This window comes from Cuculus canorus, chromosome 2 (assembly GCF_017976375.1).
Source record: "Cuculus canorus isolate bCucCan1 chromosome 2, bCucCan1.pri, whole genome shotgun sequence".
Taxonomy (NCBI): Eukaryota; Metazoa; Chordata; class Aves; order Cuculiformes; family Cuculidae; genus Cuculus; species Cuculus canorus.
The window spans coordinates 63,563,478-63,581,534 of NC_071402.1; the positions used below are offsets into that span (position 1 = coordinate 63,563,478).

General features: G+C 45.4%; 1 protein-coding gene across 2 annotated transcripts in view; it reads right to left on the bottom strand.

The window, feature by feature from the left end:
- The window catches only part of RIPOR2 (RHO family interacting cell polarization regulator 2), a 71,111-nt gene extending 57,844 nt beyond the window's left edge, over window positions 1–13,267 (bottom strand). Inside the window, exon 1 of one of the 2 annotated variants that reach the window (XM_009564222.2) lies at window positions 13,110–13,267. In XM_009564222.2, coding sequence (XP_009562517.2) covers window positions 13,110–13,170 — 61 coding nt within the window. In that variant the 5' untranslated portion in view covers window positions 13,171–13,267. The remainder of the gene's footprint in view (window positions 1–13,109) is intronic. The other variant, XM_009564221.2, reaches the window with a different exon arrangement.
- Window positions 13,268–18,057: the final 4,790 nt, after the last annotated feature.

Here is an 18,057-nt window from a genome sequence, read left to right on the forward strand (position 1 = left end):
CCAGCAGGTATCACACCTAGGCAAGCTTCCTGAGGGAACACAAGTAGCAAACCTGAGTGCTCTTACCCGGGGGCTTTAGTCCAAAAAAAGAGGTGAATGATCAGACTGGAGAGTGAAGAGCAGAGCAAGTGCCAGAGCCATCAGCTGGAAAGGCTTTCAGATAAGAGGTAAAGGACAAGACCCTGACACCTGACATGAGCAATGTGGGCAAGATGCAAGCTTTAACTTGCTGGCCATACACAAGTTCACCATTACTGTTTCTGGCAAAACATATGAAGTATTGCCACAACTCTTCTATTTTCTACACTACACCCTGCCAGTGCTGCTTTTTGGGTTGACTCAGTTCCCATATATATACCTTCTCTGTCAGACAAGCCTGCCCTGTACGTCTGGCTTGCACTTATTGTCATCTTGTAACTCTTCTTGCCCTCCTTCTAAAAGCTTTTGGTACTCACTTGTTTTTTGCTGTTGACATCCTCTAACCACCATGCAATCATTTCCCCCCTTTTATTTCCCATCACTGTGTTGCTACTCCACCCTCAAGTTCCTCATTTCTCTTAATGTTGCTTTTGCTAAGCTTTCCACCTGCTGCTCTCAGGGCACTTTCGGGGAAAAAAAGCTACTTGAGCTGATCTCTACCATAATTTAGAAACAGATTCAGTTTTCTGGGACTTCAGGCCAGAAGCTCAGGGACATTGCATCTGTGGGAGTGGATGAAGTATAATCCAGTGATTGTGCCCTTTGGCATGATGGTCAAAACACACGCGGTATGTCAAGGAACAGCTATGGGCATGAAGGGAAAGGGCTAGAGACAGAAACGGGATTTGCCTTTAGCTTTTAATGTACCGTAAGAGAGAAAGCTTTCCATAGGTAATCCTTATTTTATCTCCCCTTTGTCCCACCTTGCTGCTTTTGTGCTGGTCTGAGATAGCTGCCTTCAGAGGATGAACACCTCTTACTGACAGCCTGTGCCTGTGGCAGCATTTGAAGATAGCAGCCTAACTTTGGGAATATTATGCATAAACATACCCGCTACCTGCCCTCACATGTATAACTTGCGAGAGCAGAACAAAAGAGCACCAACTGCAATTTCCGCCCCCCCCCCCCTCCCCTTGAACTGTCCCTGTTTCAATACCAGCTCTGATGAGTCTTCTGGGCAGGTTTTGGGTGGCAATGTTCATGGACGGTTGGAAGGAGCAGCACATTCCCGTTTCTGAGACTGCTTAGCAACCAAGGGTGGCTGAGCTGCTCTTAAATGCACGCCAAGTGTGTGGATGGCATGTCTAGTACTGCAGCTCTAGCCTTACTTTTTTCTCTCTCTCTTGTTTTTGAAAAGCATTCCTTGTTTTATAATTAAGGCACCTGAAAAACTGCTGGAAACTTATTTTTGCTTTCCTGGGCAGCTGGAAGTCAGGTATGCAATGCAATGATCAAAGCTATGGTAGTGATTAGAGATCTGAAGCGACAGGTATGGTGCTGTCAGCCTGCTTTTTGGGAGCGTGGCTGTCAGACAACCTCTTCCATGCTGTTGACTTGAAGTCCTGCTACTGGACAGCCTCAAAACCTTCTCTCTCACCTTGTCTGCAGGAGTGCAGAGATTGGGAATCAGTGCTTCCCTCAGATCTGCAGCGTGTGAGATAACTGCTTGGGGCTGCGTTTCCCAGTACAACCAACATGTATAACATCAAGGAGGCTCTGTTAGACCATCTCCAGGAGAGGATTCGGCTTTGTGGGCAGAAAGTTGATCTAATCCCAGCTTCCTTGTTGGGATCCTTTTCAATCTTTAGATCTCTTCTGGTTTTTTTGAATCTCTCAGATCTGTTTTTTTGAATCTCTTAGATCTTTCCTGATTTTTGGCTCTGAAGTGCCCAGACTCAGCTCCCTGTAACAAACTTCGTCTTCCATCACAACAGTAGGCTGAACTCCCCACCGTGTTTGGGGGTCTCTTAGAGACTGATGCCATCTCTACCCACATTACCAGGCAGTAATCTCTGCTGCTGAAACTTGCTTGTTAGATCTGCAAGGACTTCAGTTAAAATATGGATCTAGCCAATGTTCACCTCCAGACTCCTCTTCCAGCCTCACCTGCACTTGAGAGGACATATTTTGGGCAGAGAGGAGGAGAAAGCCTTTCTTTGTACACGCTCTAGCACACTCTAATTAGCAGTACCAGGCACGGCGAGCCCATTGCTAGTACGCCCCATGCTATGAAGGTCTTTGAAAGACCAAGGATCACAAAGGACAGTTATTATATGGGGTGAGACACTATGGAACATGTTAGCAACCACCAAAGGTATCCTAGGTCCATGATTGAAAGAGCAGGTCAGGAGTACCCAGGGCTTTGTCCTGCCTCGCTGTGCCCTCCAGGAGCAGCCTCTGCCTTCCTCCTGCTGACCATGTCCCATAGGTCATGGCAAGAAGAGGAGGAGCTGCAGGAATGAAGAGCATGATCTGGGGAAAATTATGCTCAGATAGGAGAAAGATGCAAAGACTGGGGTAGAGGGAAAAGAGTAAATAATGCCAGACAAGTTTCAAAATCAAGCGCCACATATAAACCCTGCAGTGCTGCACACCTCTATTCCTTCATATTCTTGACAAGGCCGTTTCATAGTAGAAACTCGGGAGGAGTCTTTTGGGGCAAAGACTTGAAGCAATTTCCATCCTCAGTTACACTAGTATAAAACCAGAGTTGCCGTGAAATAATTTCCACATGGACAGCGGTATGGGTGACCCATCTGGGTCCTCGGTTTGGCCAGTGACCCAAGCTGACCGTGCTTCTCTTTCCTTCTCCTGGGCCATAGTTCAGCACAGAGGATTGCAGCTTTGAGAAATTATTTTAATTCCCTTCCTGCCTCCAAGAAACTGCCACAGCTCTATTTTCCTCATCAGCGCATATTTCTGTGGCTTAAATATAGCAAATATAAAACAAGTGCAGCGCACATGAAATGCCATCCGGCAGAGTGCAATGAGCGTACTGCCTCTGTAATGTAATGAGCCTCAAATGCATCTGCCAAATATTTGGAATGAGATTCCAAAGGAGAGGGGAGATCCACAGCACAGAGAATCTCATGACCAAACCCTCAGGCCGGTATCCCTATGCATCTTTTGAGGGTATACCTGTTGCTTGTTGGTCCATCCTGCCTTCATCTGGACGCATTTGAACACTCACAGCAGTTATTTCCTCTAGGAAAGGTGAAGAACAGCTTTTTGTGCCACATCACTGGCACTGTGGGTAGATCTGAACATAAAAAATCTCATATAATATGTAATGTAAAGCAAATAAATAGTGTTTCATTAGGGGTGTGGTCTGGCTTTGTGGCTGAGGTTAAATGACACCAGTTAAACTATGGCAGTTTTTTAACATCTGACCCTGGTTACTATTTTCAGCTCAGTGATTTTTGAAGTGATTAATGACAACAGCTTGGCACTAATCGGTGGCTGGTGTTGCTGATTAAGCTAACTCTTCCTTGGCTCACAACAGGCATCAGGAATGGAAAGGGCAGGAAGCTCCCCAGAGTGACAGAAGAGGCAGAGCAGATCAGGACCTCCCGAGCTGCCTGCTTTTCCATGGGAAAATTAAAAAATGCTGTAACCATCCAACTCAAGAGCTGAGCTCAGCAGTGCTAGAGGCCTCTGCTCCTTCTGTGGCTTTGTTTTGCTTTAAGAATATTTTTATATGGACCCTGTTCAACATTCCTACCCACCTCAATAAAAAAGTGCCTCACTTGTTAAATGTATGGCAGTATTGCTAGAGTGGCACTCCTTGCATGTTTTGATAGGAGGACCTCAGAGATGCTATCTTACTTCAAGTCTACCTACACCTATATAATCTCTATTCTCTCCAAGGTGCTCAAGAGAAGGAAATCTGTTAGTTCAGTGTGAAGGCTGCACATTATGACCCAATCCTTCAGTCCCCATGTAACTTAAATTCCTCAAATCATTCAATTTATAAATTAGACTGAGTCTCCAGATGCCACTCCAGAGCTCGGGGTTCCCTAGTGGAAGCAGGCTGTGCTTGCTCTGCTCTTTACATCACCACCATTAAGAAACTGCAGTGACCTCTGACCTATTGGTGGTGTTTGAGACAGAAAAAGATTTCATTTGCTCAGTACTGCCTCTGTTAGCTCTATGACGTTTACCTGGGCCATGTCCTATATTTTTTTATTCTTTCTTCTCAAGTTAGGAAACGTAGTTGGTGGGACTCCAGAACTTACAGGGAGCTCTCATTTGGCAAACTGCACTTCTACACAGCTACAACCACCCTGCTAAAATGAACACAGTGCCTTGTAGGTCACATCCGTGTCCACAGCAGTACTCTTCTACTGCCTTGAGCTAGCAAAAAGTAAGAAGGATGTGGATGAAGCTCCATTTATGCAGTAGAGCCTGAATGTTGGCCAGCCTCAATAGCCACGGGCATCTTAATCACAAACTTTACAGAGCCGTAGAGCAAAGATGTAGGATTTTATAAGCTAATCTACAAGATGGACCTCCAGGAGTCCTTGAGAACTTAACATCTGTGGTAATGATAATATACTTACAGAGCTTTTAGTCATCCCATTGAGCTCCTCAGAGAGGCTGTCCCTGTCTCTTCTGCCACAGGTGGCTCTGACACCCCTACAGGGAAGTTTCTGGATCCTGCTCAGCTGCTGTGTCTCCCGAACCATAGGCATGCTCCTCAGGGGAGCCTAGGAGGCTTTCCACTCTGGTATTGCATGGCATGCAGATAAGATCACTTGCACAAAAGTTCATCATTGTGAGTGACTTTCTCCTGGGCTAGGCATAGGGCTGGCCCAGGGTGCAGCATGGCAAGATGAAAAGGGAGGTGTTTCCAGCCCCTGTGTGTGATGCTACACACACTTCATACAGTTCTGTCTGAGTTTCTGGAGTCGTTTTGGGTTTTTCTTCCCAAGTTGGTCATTTCACCATGGATTACGAGTTTGAGTATTTATGGCGCTAGGGTATTTTCTGTGTCTTTTCTTCTCTGTGGCTCATACGATGCTGTGATGTGGGCAGTAAAGGCTACACGTTGTTCTGCAATGGGTCTGGTGAGTGACGCTGCATGAGAAACTCATGCACTGAGCTCCCCCACAACAGTGAATAGGGAAGCACCAAATGTAGGCTGTTTAACCAGCAGTTGCACTGCTGTGCAACAGGGAAACCTAACCCCGGACCTGTGTCATCAGTACTCTGGTTAGAGTCCCATTTAGTGGCCAAGTACAAGTAGAGCATCACTTTAATGGTAAGCGGTTGCTGCAGCTTTTCCTAGCTGGCACCTGCTACCACAAAAATGAATCTACCTGGCTCCTGCAGTGGATCTGCCTCCTGTCACCCTGCCTGGGGACCAATGACCCCTACGAAGATGCATACTGCCCTACAGACACTAGCCACGTTTGTGCCCACTGCTTCCAGGCTAGCAGCAAATGACTGCCATGGGCAGGGAAAGAGCCAGGCTCTTCCAGCCGGTAATTAAAGAAAGGATCCCCATTTCTATGCTCTGAATTGGCACCTGGAGGGGTTTCTTGTTTCCATCGTTGTCCTCTCTCCTTTTCTCACATACAGCACACACACTCAATATTGTCTATAAGGGGAACGTAAGGAAGCCAGCTTGAAGACTTAGGACCTTGAATACCTGAGAAGGCTGGAATAGAAGTGATTAGAACTGCTTCAATTTGGGTGCAGCCAGATGTGTTTATCCCCTACCCTTTGGTCAGGCAGGAGCTGAGTTACATTGGGAATTTTCCAAAAATCTTACTTTCTCTCACTCTCTCACTCTCTGTGTGTGGTTTCCTTTCTTGCTGCCTCATGTCTTGTATTTCTATTCTTTTATCAACTATTCAAACTGTAGGCATCACTGCTGAGCTTTGGGTCAGCCCCTGTAGGTTATGCAGTGTTAAATCTATTGTGCTCAGGATTTCCATAGCGTTTTTGCTTCACCTGTTACCATTGCAAAAGACACAGGAGTGTCAGTGGCTCTTCACGGTGCAAAAGATTTCCTGTACCTTCTCCACATGATCTTTCTGGGGTGCGTGAATGTGTACATGTACACCCACCCCTTAGCAGGAGGTCTGTAGGGGGAACAGAGAATTTCAGCAGCGAGGAAGGGTTGCTTAGGTGACAGCCATAGTGGGGACCCTCTTCAAACAATTTCCCTGCTTTTAGATGTCAGATCAAGACTTAAAATTCTGCAGGGCCTGACAACTTCCTTTACCCCTCAAGCAATGGTGAGATGTAGGAGAAATCCTGCTATGGGAAATCATTCCACCATCAACATTTTAGTGCCTCTGTGACATTGTCAAGTGCTTGGTTACTCTCCCCCTTCTCTCTAATTCATGTTCTCAGACTGTCTTCACTCCTTACCTTTTAACTCTGCATTTCCTGACTTGGTTGTTTTTTGACAGTCACACCCTTGGTAACACCAACCACAAGGCTTTGGTTGCAGCATCCAGGCAGGTGGAAGCTCATTTCAGAGGCAGCTGAGCTGTGCCTCAAATTGTTAAAGGGGTCAATCTGTTTACACCACCAGCCCATGCTAGCCAAGCCAAGTTTACTTTGTGACTTTAATGGTGGGACTGGATGACAAAAATCTGGTGTTTCACAGAGCTTCCTACAGACACTGTCTAAAATCAGGAGGGGAAAAAGGGTGAAAAAGAAGGCAGTTTTGCTTTAGACTTAGGTGAAACGCTTGATTTGAAAGCCTAGAAGGCGACCCTAATCAGTGGTTTCTCTCTTGTACCTTCCTCTTTTCTCTGAAGGCTGGTTAAATGCCGCTTGTTTATTTGACCTGTTTTTTTCCCCTCACCGCTGTTACTATTATTAATGATCTAGAAATATTGTTGACAAATACAAACTTAACATGTTGCCTTCAAGACACAAAGAAGGAAAAAACAAAAAGATCAAAGATCTTTAATTAAAAAATAGGGACACAACAAATCAGAAAGTGTCTCCCATGTCACCCTTTTTTTAGTTTCAGGCCTCATGGACTATCATTTCTGCTTCAACTACGGAGCACCTGTTAAAAATAGCTCTCCAGCTGCCCCGGACAGCTGGAAGGGCTGGGTGGGCTAGAGCACTGCGGGTGGGTCAGTGTGGGGGCGTGTAGGGTGGGGACGGGTGCCTTGCACTGCTTCCTCCAACCACAAAAACTCTCTCACCCATCTACATAACTCTATATATGCTTTTGGACCACAAGCAAGAAGAAGCAGCTGTGAGAAGCAAGTGAGCAAAGTATTAAGCATAAACAGGAACAAGCAAAAACACTCCGTAAGAGAGCACCCTCTTTTCCATACCGTCCTGTCCAGCACGCTAACTGAGCCTGCCCACGCTCTTGGAGAAAGGTTCTTCAATCTGAGTTTACAGGCCAGACATCTCTTATTATGATCTATCTATCTGGCTGAAGCAGACACTGTTGCCTTGGTGATGAAGTAATGAGAATTCTCTTACTCTGGGCTGCAGTGAGTATGGCAAACACATTCTCTATCTCTGGGAATGTGAGATAAGCTGAAAGGACAGGTAGGGCTGGTGGGACCTGTAAATGTTTTTAGAGCAGTGATATGTAGTCTCTCAGCAGCCAGGCAGGAGAAGCTCACATGCTTAATACATTGCAAGGCTGCTCATCTTTACTACAGCCTTAACAGATACTAGACACTCATATGCTGGAAGAAGTAGACATGTCAAACTCTGTTTGGGGTGAAAACATAGGAAAAAAGGTATCTCTGTACATCCCTGAGGGACACGTCTGCTAGAACACTATACTGATATGTACACATGAACATCCTCAGAAGACATAATTTGCTTAAAGTTGCATCAATTTGATGCGCTCTGTGGGGAAGGGATATACATGAGCTGGGTCTCACCAAAGTGGGGCTGGCTGTGATTGGTGACTATCTAGCTAGCTAGGGCATGGAGAAAAGGGAACTTCCATGGGCAGAGAAAGAGCCAGGCTCTTTCAGCAGGCTAAGAGAAGGAATTCCAATTCCGTGCTGGTCCAGTGGGTCATGGACAAGCTATGACACTGAGCTCCCTGTGTGACTTTTAGACAAGTCACTGCAGCTGTATGTCCGAGGAAAGCCTAGTGTCTTCTGTTGCTTTAGGGGAAGAGAAAGGTTGCTTAACTTAAATTGTTACTGAATAAAAAACATGTCTCGACTTTAAGTTAACATCCAAGACTTTACCCTCATTTTTCTCTAACATCAGCAGCGATGTTACAATACACTAGGCAGTGCACATAACCATGAACAGCAGCTACCTTTCATTTCAGCTAAGCCTCAAAGCTGATCCCAAACCCCAGAGCTAAAACTCTGTTGAAAATGACAGGCAGGCTTTACAAAGATGTTGAGGTATCTGGTACAGTTTTGAAGCAGACCTTGAAATTTTGATGTAGTCACTGTACTGCTGGGAGCCTTGATGGGTGGCAGTGCTGGAGCATGCCCATGCACCCTAGCAGAATGTCAGTTCTGGGCAAGGAGAGGGCTCTGGGTCTCTGACACTGTGAAATACACCATCTAAAACAGTGCTCTGGTCTACCAAACTGGAGCACGCATTTATTTACTGAATATTATGAAAAAGAAAGCGTTTCTTTTTTGCCCTATACTTTGGAAACATGGATGGGATTTTGTGTCAGCTTTGTCCCAAGGGGCGGGTCATGGTTACGATGAGTACAAATAGAGGGTGCATAACAGGAGGTGGGATATGGAGGTGTGAGGAGAGGTCAATGTGGAACGATTGTATGAAAAGATCTGCAACAAATCACAACCTAATTTCTATTTCTCTCAGTATTCTCAGTTTGGATATGTTAATCACTGCTACCAAAATGTCTGGACCCACATGCTTGCTGTATTTGCTGAGTGCTTGAAAACTCTGTGCATGGATGTGTCTACACTGATCTAGCAGCTCCTGCTGTGCCAAGCCCCTGGCCTCAGTCCAAGGCTGTGCAGGGGAAGTGGCATTATGCCTCCACGTAAGTACTCAGTTCTCCTCCTTTGGGAAAGCAGGGAGAGAGCTGACCCGTGCCCAAATCTCCCTCCCTCCTTGGGCCTGGGAGCCACAGGAGCCTTCCTGGCTCCCTCAGCTTAGACATACCTAAGGAAAACCCATGCCTGCTTGACTGTAGTGATGAGAAGAAGCCTTGTGCTAGTAAAAGTGAATTTTTTTTTTAAATGAAATATAACATCACAATCTCAGGCACTTAGAATCACTAAAAATTAAAAAGCATTTTCCCAAAAGCAGGTCTTTCGACCTACCAAAGGTATAAAACTAACTGAAGTCACGTGCCTTGAATTAACATGGTGAGTAAGGCCATAAAAGAATCTAAACATATCACGCCTTGTACTTTCAAGAGGCTAAAATAGTTCCTTCTCTAAACTTTTGCATACTACAGCTGTGCCCTTTTAAACAATGCCTGTGTTGCAGAGAAGAGGATGTTGTGCTTCACTGAACCTAAGCACAGTCATTTGCAAAGTCTCTGGCAATCCTTTGAAGGAGACAGCACAATGTAAGTGCAAGGCTGCTATTAGGAAACAAGGAAATTAGCTAACAGATTTTCCTTGAGGATGAGCGTTTTCAAGCTTTGAATGCCTATTGCAAGAATTAGACTGATATTTTGTGAAGATATGTATGCTATCGTTTGCCACACCCAGCCCTATGACTTAGGTTTTCAATGTACAGTAAACAATGCTCTTGGGGCACAAGTAAATGAAAATGGCAGAATTATCAATAATGACGCAAAAAATACAGGAGTTTTTGACAAACTTCTTTGTTTGCATGTGGGAAAATATCAGTGCCAGCTTATGGCCTATATCAATGGGAAAGCATAATGCTTTTCCCATGTATCTTTGCCAAAGGAGGATTTTAAACTGTAGCTTTGGAAATAACTATTCAAGGAACTCTCTGTTGATTTTTTAAAAAAGCTTGAAACACCAGAGGATTTCCATAGAGTTGTGAGTGAAGGTAGTGTTACTAACGGTCCGATAGCCTGACAGAGATCCTGGCCTCGTTATGGAATAGATGACGTAGGAATCATACAGGTGGAATCAAAGGAGATGGAATGCAGTCAGTGGCACTCATTAATTTTAGAGAAAATAATTGTGCTGATAGTGTACCTAGACTTTTGTTAGAAATAAAATTTGTTACTGTATGAGATCTTGATTAAGAAATTTGAAATAGAGTAGATCAGTTTGGGACATGTTGAATAGATCTGAAACAAATCTGAGTGACAAATTAAACTTATCTGAAGAATTATCAGGCGTGCCAGTTTCTTGTAAGGACCTGTACAGGTTGGTTCCATCCCTATGGGATCTAACTCTTTTTATTACAGTGAGTTGAAAGAGAACTTTAAACAGTGACTGACCGAATGTACAGATGGCGCCGTGTCTGGGAAAGGGGTAAATCACTCTGAGATACTTGAGAAAGCGAGATGATTCATCTGCTTTTAGTGTGGATATAGCTGGGAGCAAAGGAGATAAGCCTTTACTTAAGATAACTACAGGATAGTGTTGACCCTATCCTGAGATATTTTGATGCTGAAAGACGTGCAGATTATAGAAGAAAATCTGATGAAGAGAAGAACATCATGTAATGCTGGGACCCAAAAGGACTCAAGAGGTCCTTGTACGTATTAGCTGATCCTTAAACTGATCCTGAAACTGATTGATTGATTGATTTATAAACCAATGAACAGATTGAACATATCTTGTAACTTCTGAATTTGTCCCTTGTGTAACAGTTTGGAAGTGGTGGGCTCCATGCTGATGTCCACACCACCAAGGGGATGCTCCCAAGAAAAACGATGAAAATGCTTAAAAGAATAAAACTCACTCTTTATGAAGAAACAGTCATTGATGGCAGGATGCTTGACAAAGAGTAAGAGCAGTTTGAATATAGTTTGTGGATAGTTATAAGAGATTCATATGTACAAGCAACAGTGAGTTCTTTGCTCTCCTGGATAAGAGGACAACCAACTTCAAAAAAAAATAGACAAATTAACACTAGAAGAAATAAGATGTAGCTATCTTTAACTGCGACAGTAACTAAGCACTGAGACAAGTTAAAAAGGTGGATGGGAGATCTGCCAACACTGCTTTCCAAATCAAGCCGGATGTGGAAAATAAAAAAAAAAAAAAATAGCCCCCACCCTAAGAGCTGTGGTCTGTGCTGAGCTGGGAAATGGAGCTCAGCACCTGACAAACGCCTCCATCTGGTCTGAAAATCTGTGACTAAGTTTTGGCTGGCGCCTAGGTCTCTGCAGCATGAGCGGGGTGGGGGCTGCCCTGTGACTGAAAGAGGCACTGCCTCTCCCTGCTCGGATCCCACCCAACTCCAAGGTGCGTGCTGGGTTGTCCAGGGTCAAAGGCACTCCAGCAACAGCAGACAAGACGTTAATGTTTCCCTGCTAAGCCCTTCAAGAGAGAGGAGAGAGGGCTGGAGGGGAAAGGAACTGTTTCTCAGTTGTTTAGGTTTTCCAGCTGGTAGGTTTGGGAGCCAACAGACCCTCTGGCTGAGAGAGCAGCTGAGGTAGATTTGTTCCCAGTTACATGCAGGCGACTTGAAGAGGCTGTCACCAGCTCATAGGTTCATAGGATAACTCAGGTGGGAAGAGACCTCAGGGTGTCATCCGGTCCAACCTTCTGCTCTAAGCAGGGGCATGGAGAGGTTTTTAAAATGTTCCTCCCTTTGAAAAGCCAGTCTCTTCCAGCTCTTGCTGGATCAGCCCTGCCAGAAACAACTAAGCTGAGAGACTGGAAAGGATTTCTTAAGCACTGTATCTTTTCATTCAGATAACACAATATAAATGTCAAATAACCTGCACACGTTCCTCTCCTTTCCATCTACATTTCTGATTAAGAACATAGGCTAGAGGTTTCAGGAACAGCAATAAAACCTGAATTCCACTGGCTTTTCAGAGCACTTGAAAATGTCATATTGAGTCAGAGCATGTGGCTGGTTATCCTAAGAAGCGGCATCCACCTGTGTGAGAGCAGGATGCAGGAAATGCAACAGGGTAATTTGAATGACAGTTGATTTTCCCAGTGACATCAGGTCTTCCCTGGGCTATCAGTAGTTTTTCCTGAATGCAAATGTTTTGACTTCTTCTCTCTGAAAATCTGTTGTCCTTCTCAGCCTGGACTAGGACACAGGGTGAGGAGCAGGGGCATATCTACATGACAAATGTATTTGAGTACAGACAATGCATCATTGAAACTGCTTTCTTTTCTGTGTTGATGTCTTTCACTGGGGCTCAGATAACTTGATTTGGCACTATTCACTGCTAGGTTTTCCATACCAACCACAGCTGAGCTTTGTTTAAATGAAGTTTGCTGAAGCTGTGCTGAAAGTGAGTTTAAAGGTTCACTGTCTTTGGAGCAGATCCAGGCAGTTCTTTGTGCCTTCAACTCCCTTGGAAACTGAGGAGGGCTAGGGGCCAGCAGAAGATTTGCATGAGCAAGATCTCTCCCCCTGCCCTGTCCCCCACTGGAGTGCAAAGGGAAGCAGCGAGCAGCAGCAGGAATTAGACACCATCGTCCGGATTCTCCATCCTTCTCTGAGTCCTCTTACCTGCATCTCTGCTATTTTGACCTACTAGCACTCAGTACACATGAAAGCAGCACCACAGGATGCAAGCAGTGAGAGATCAAGCTCCAGAAGTAGCAGTTTTAGGGATAAGAAACTATGGCACCAGCCTTGTGTCCTGGGTTTTGGCAGTTGGAGAGGAGGAGGCTAATTTTGCTCAGATAATTTAAGTAGCAAGTCACCTCCAGCCTCTGTAAAGAGCTCCTACTACTTTAACAACAGCTGCACCTGCAATGTTGAATACCCAGTGTGCTACATGCATAGTGCAGCCCTGTAGAAAACACACTTGGTGTCCCCCCAGCTTTCTTCCTCTGTAGTAACCTCCTTGCTGAGGAAGCAGACTGCTGAATGAGTGTGGAAGTTATTTTTATTGTGCCTGGGGTGCTTTTGTTCTCCATTCTCTTAGGAGAAAAAGAAAGTCTAGTCACCCTGTGACCTTGGAGCCCATAGACAACTTCAGATTTACCCAAGAAAGACCACACAAGCTAGAAACCGGTCTCTAGTCTGTGTAGGAGAAGGATTAGTTTAATAAAAGATAACTTTACCTTCCCCAAAGACATCATCTTCTTCTCCAGGTGCAGTCAGATCTTCTTGGGTGTGCTGCATCGCGGCAAGGATGCAGCTCAGGGAGTAGCCAGAGCGGAGTGCTTGAACTGGTTTCTATGCTACAGCTCGACTATTTCCTTTTACCGATTTCCTAAACATTTTGGTGGTAACAGCTTCCGCATCTGCACTTACGAAAATAGTCTCATTCATATGAATAACACTTCTTGTTTTTACAGAAACAGCCTTTGAGATGGTTTTTGAGGTGGAGTGTCTTACTGCCGAGAAAGAAGTTGATTTTGAGAGCAGAGGCAGGCAGGACGGGCTCAAAAAGCACCCTGACCTGTTGCAGTGAATGCCACTGCCCAGGGCAACTCTGTTAGCCCGGACTGTAGGGGGTTTGCATATGAATGTGAATCCTTTCTGGTGGCAGGAGTAGAGACAGGGAACAAATCACTCTGCTCGGTCTGCAGAGCAGTTCACTTTTACACTGAGGACAGTGACCAGTGTAACCCCTCAAGGCTCTCTCCATGCCACAGGTTCATGACATTCTATTTTTTATCTAGCATGGCAGCAGTGACAGCACATTCTGACCCACACTGTAGTGACCCATAGCAATGGACATATGGACAAGCTGGAAAGCCACAGGTGACACCAGATGCACTTGAAGGGACCTGATTCTTGCAGTTAGGTTTTCCCAACTCACCGTCTTTGCTGTGTTACCAAACCTACGGAACTTCCTTTTGATCAGGTGAACAATAGGAGAACATAGAACCATAGAATCAGAATCATAGAATAGTTTGGGTGGGAAGCAACCTTAAACCCCCCCCTTCCAATCCGCCTGCCACGGGCAGGGACACCTCCTAACTAGATCAGGCTGCCCAAGACCCCATCCAACCTGCCCTTGAACACCTCCAGGGATGGGGCACCCACAACTTCCCTGGGCAACCTGTGCCAGGGCCTCACCAACCTTATTGTGAAGAAGTTCCTCCTTATGTCTAGTCTAAATCTGTCCCTCTCCAGTTTACAACCATTGACCTTAGTTCTATCACTACAAGCCTTTGTAAAAAGTCCCTTATCAGCTTTCTTGTAGCCCCTTCAGGTACTGGAAAGTCACTATAAAGTCTCCTTGGAACCTTCTCTTCTGCAGGCTGAATAAGCCCAACTCTCTCAGCCTGTCCACGTATGGGAGGTGCTCCAGTCCTCTGATCATCTTTGTAGCCTCCTCTGGACCCATTCCAACAGCTCCATATCCTTCTTATGTTGAGGATTCCAGAACTGGCCACAATATTCCAGATGAGGTCTCACAAGGGAGGAATAGAGGGGCAGAATCCCCTCCCTCGACCTGCTGGCCATGCTTCTTTTGAAGCAGTCCGGGACACAGTTGGCTTTCTGGGCTGCAAGCACATATTGCCTGCTCATGTCAAGCTTCTCATCAACTAGCACCTGCAACTCTTTCTCTGTAGGGCTGCTCTCAATCACATCATCCCCTATCCTGTATTGAAACTGCAGATTGCCCTGACCCAGGTGTAGGACAAAAAGTAAAGTAAAGCAAAGCTTTCTGTAAATTATAGCCATATTATTTGAGTCACTACTAATTCCACATCACACTGATCTCTTCAGTGGCTGCATTTTCTAAATTTGATAAAGCAAGTTTACTCTCCTCTGCCAGGTTTCTCAGTTTATGAAAGGACTATACATACACATTAACTTACTCTGGACTTCCACAAAGTCAGAGACACTGACAAAGAGGCATTGGTACAGGTTGCCCAGGGAAGCTGTGGATGCCCCATCCCTGGAGGTGTTCATGGCCAGTTTGGATGGGGCCTTGTGCAGCCTGGTCTAGTGGGAGGTGTCCCTGCCCATGGCAGTGGGGTTGGAACTAGATGATCTTTAAGGTCCCTTCCAACCCAAACTATTCTAGGATTCCATGAAAATCACATTTGGGCCTCAGATAATGTCTAAGCCTTGCATAGCCCTGCTGACTTCGTGGAATCACTCAGGTGATACTTGTATGCACTTACAGGTGTGGCGCCTAATACTGGCAGTCCCTCACACCTCTGCTACCAGAAGTTAGTGTGAAATGACAGTAAACCTGTCAATTTTGATTACTCACTCTAGCAATTGCATGTGTCACCACACCCTTAAAAACAAGACTTCCAGCACAGCAGCAGTGTTCACCACAGCTTCCAGCAGATGAGTCACAAGGAGATATAATGAGCTCATCTTTAATTATTATGGCCTTTTTTTTTTTTTTTAATTGGGTTTCTGCAAGGCTGAACACTGAGACACCTGATCTCCTAGGCAGTGAGAGAGTTCATAACTTGAACTAGTCCAGCTGGAGAAGACAAGACAGAAGACAGGGCTGGTGGCCCATTTGGATCCCCTGACCTAACCTCAGCCCAGTTCTTAGAGACATTTTCATTAGCTCCTGTAGCAAATCCTGTACCCCAGGGCCTGCTGCCTTGTTGAGGGCAGGAAGCTGTGTTTTCCTGCCTGCTTGTGGTTCAAGCCAAGAATCTCCTAGGACCGGTGGGGCAGTGTGGCTTGACTGCCTGGTTGTTCCTCACAGCAGCAAGACTCCTTGAGGAACTTAATTCCTAGGAGGTCCCTCTTGTCGTTTGCGTTGCTTTAAAACTACACTTGTTTAAGTCCTTGTGGAGGAAAGATGACAGTTTGGCCGAGTGGGTTAGAGAGAGCACTTGTTTCTGGCCCTGCTGAATAGGCTTTGGGAAGTCACTTCTCCTCTCACTCTTTTTCCTGCCCTGCTTATTTGAAGCAATTTCTTTGGGCAAGGACCATCTTTGATCAGGTGTTACTTTACCCCAAAGCACCCAATGTGAGAGTCCCTCTGCCTCAGCAACGCACTCAAGCCATGGCGGTGAGTAGATGAAGACAGTGGTAAAAAGAGAAAACCACCATAATGGAGTGAGGACGGGAAACAGAGCAGAAGAGGGTATCAATAAGAAAAAAAGAGAGAGGTGTGAGAAGAGGATGGAGACATGAAAGCTGCAGAGGAAAAGCATTGCTGTGGAGGGAGGGGATGCTGCCGCAGGGGTGTGGCACCTCTCCAGGTGCTGTCTCCCAGAGTCAGAGCTTGAAACCTCTGATCTAGTGGAGACTGGCAGGGGCAATGTGAGAATATTGCTGGGGGTGAGGGGAAGAAGTGCTTAAGGCAAGGCAATCACAGGATGTACCTTGCATGAAAGCTTCCAGGCAAGAGCCACTCCCGGCAATGGGCAGCTACTGCCGTATCATTTCCTTGAAATAGCAGGAGGTGGATTGGAGATCTTGACCCCTTGTGAAGTCAGTAGGTGTTGTGGAACATGTCAGTCTCAGAGCAGTGGCATGGACCGGGAGAGGCTTCACTGTTCCTGCTGAGGAGGTTTTTTGGGCTTGATTTGAATAAGTTGCAAGATTAGCAATGTCACACATACAGAGACAAATGACCCCAACAAACATGGCCAGCCTAGCAGGAAGAAACTTGGAGAAAATATATGGCAACAGCAATGCTAACTTTCCTGTCTTTCTCTGCAATAGGAGCTCATTTGTAAATTGAGCATGGGAGGTTTCAGCTGTTTACCACTTCCTTCAGAAACATGAAGGAGCAAGCCACATTGTCCTGGTTGTTGTGGCAGCTCCTTTTTGTGCTGCATTTCCCTGAGACCTAAAGTTATTTCCTTACCCACTGTTTTCAGTCAGCCTCTCCGGATGCCTGTTACTTTGACAGCCCTTTTTTCTTTTATATTCAGGAATTAAAAGGCATCAAAAGCTGTCCTCTCTCCCAAAAACAACTGTCACCAGAATGAACACACCAGCCATGCTGGTGATGAATGATAATGACTCAGTCCCCATTGCAAATGCACAAAGAGGAGTTGCTTTGATTCGTTCCTGCTTGCCACATCATCCCTTGATGGCAGCCTCACCTACATTGCCCACAGCATGAGATGTTTCTCCTGAAACCTGTCCCCAAGGGAAGCACCGTGCTCTTCCCCTTGAGATGAGATAAATTAACATGGACAAAACAACCCACCTCTCTAGGATGCCCAGGGCCCCCTTTCTGCCTGCCCTGTCTTTGCATTAGGGGTGGCATAATTTTGCCTTGCCAGTCTGCATGCCCGTGCCTTTTCTGTTTACTGATCTCAGCCAATCAGCCTAACAAAGTGTCTTCCTCCCTACCTGATTTTATAGCATCTTAGCTTTCCCCCCCCCTGTGCACACAAGAAGAAGTTTTATCTGAGTCTTGTTGAGCTATTAAAAAAACCGGTAACTTGTCACCTGTTTGCTAATGAAGCCCTACACCATACCACCTCATCCCCACCCTGAAACAATTTTGCAGTCACTGTAAAGCTCTCACGTGCTTATTTTTCATGTAACCACATCTGATGCTGCTCTCAGTAAAAGACACCACCCATCCTCTAAGAATCTGTCAACAAAAAGTGAGGGAGCCTGGGGAAATGTCAAAAATAAGGGTGGGTCAAGCAAGAAGAGTCAGCTTTTAGAACAGCTCCTTTAAATCACCCTGACCTTACTCTTCTTCCCCTGGAACTTACTTTATAAGAATTTCTAACCCAGGAGAAAAATCAAGTGTTCTGATGTTTTATCTTCATATACAGGACTAAGACCTAACATATTCTTAATGAAAAAGAAGTGTTAAAAATTGTGCCATTTTGCAGGGTTGAATGGAGTTGCTTTAATTTATCTCTACATTAAATTACCAACATCCCCACAAGCAGCTGGAGAGATGAGTCAGCCCTTTGCTGCAGTGCTATGCTCTTTCAGAAAGGAGGTCTCTTAAACACTTTCTGCCCTATTCATATCTCTTCCTGCTCGAGCACAAGGATGATTCACAAGATACGGCAAATCGTGCCTCAAAGCCTTAGTTAGTCCCCAACTTTGCTCTGGAGCTATTATCGGGGTGCAGATTGCATTATGGGGAATAACCTACAT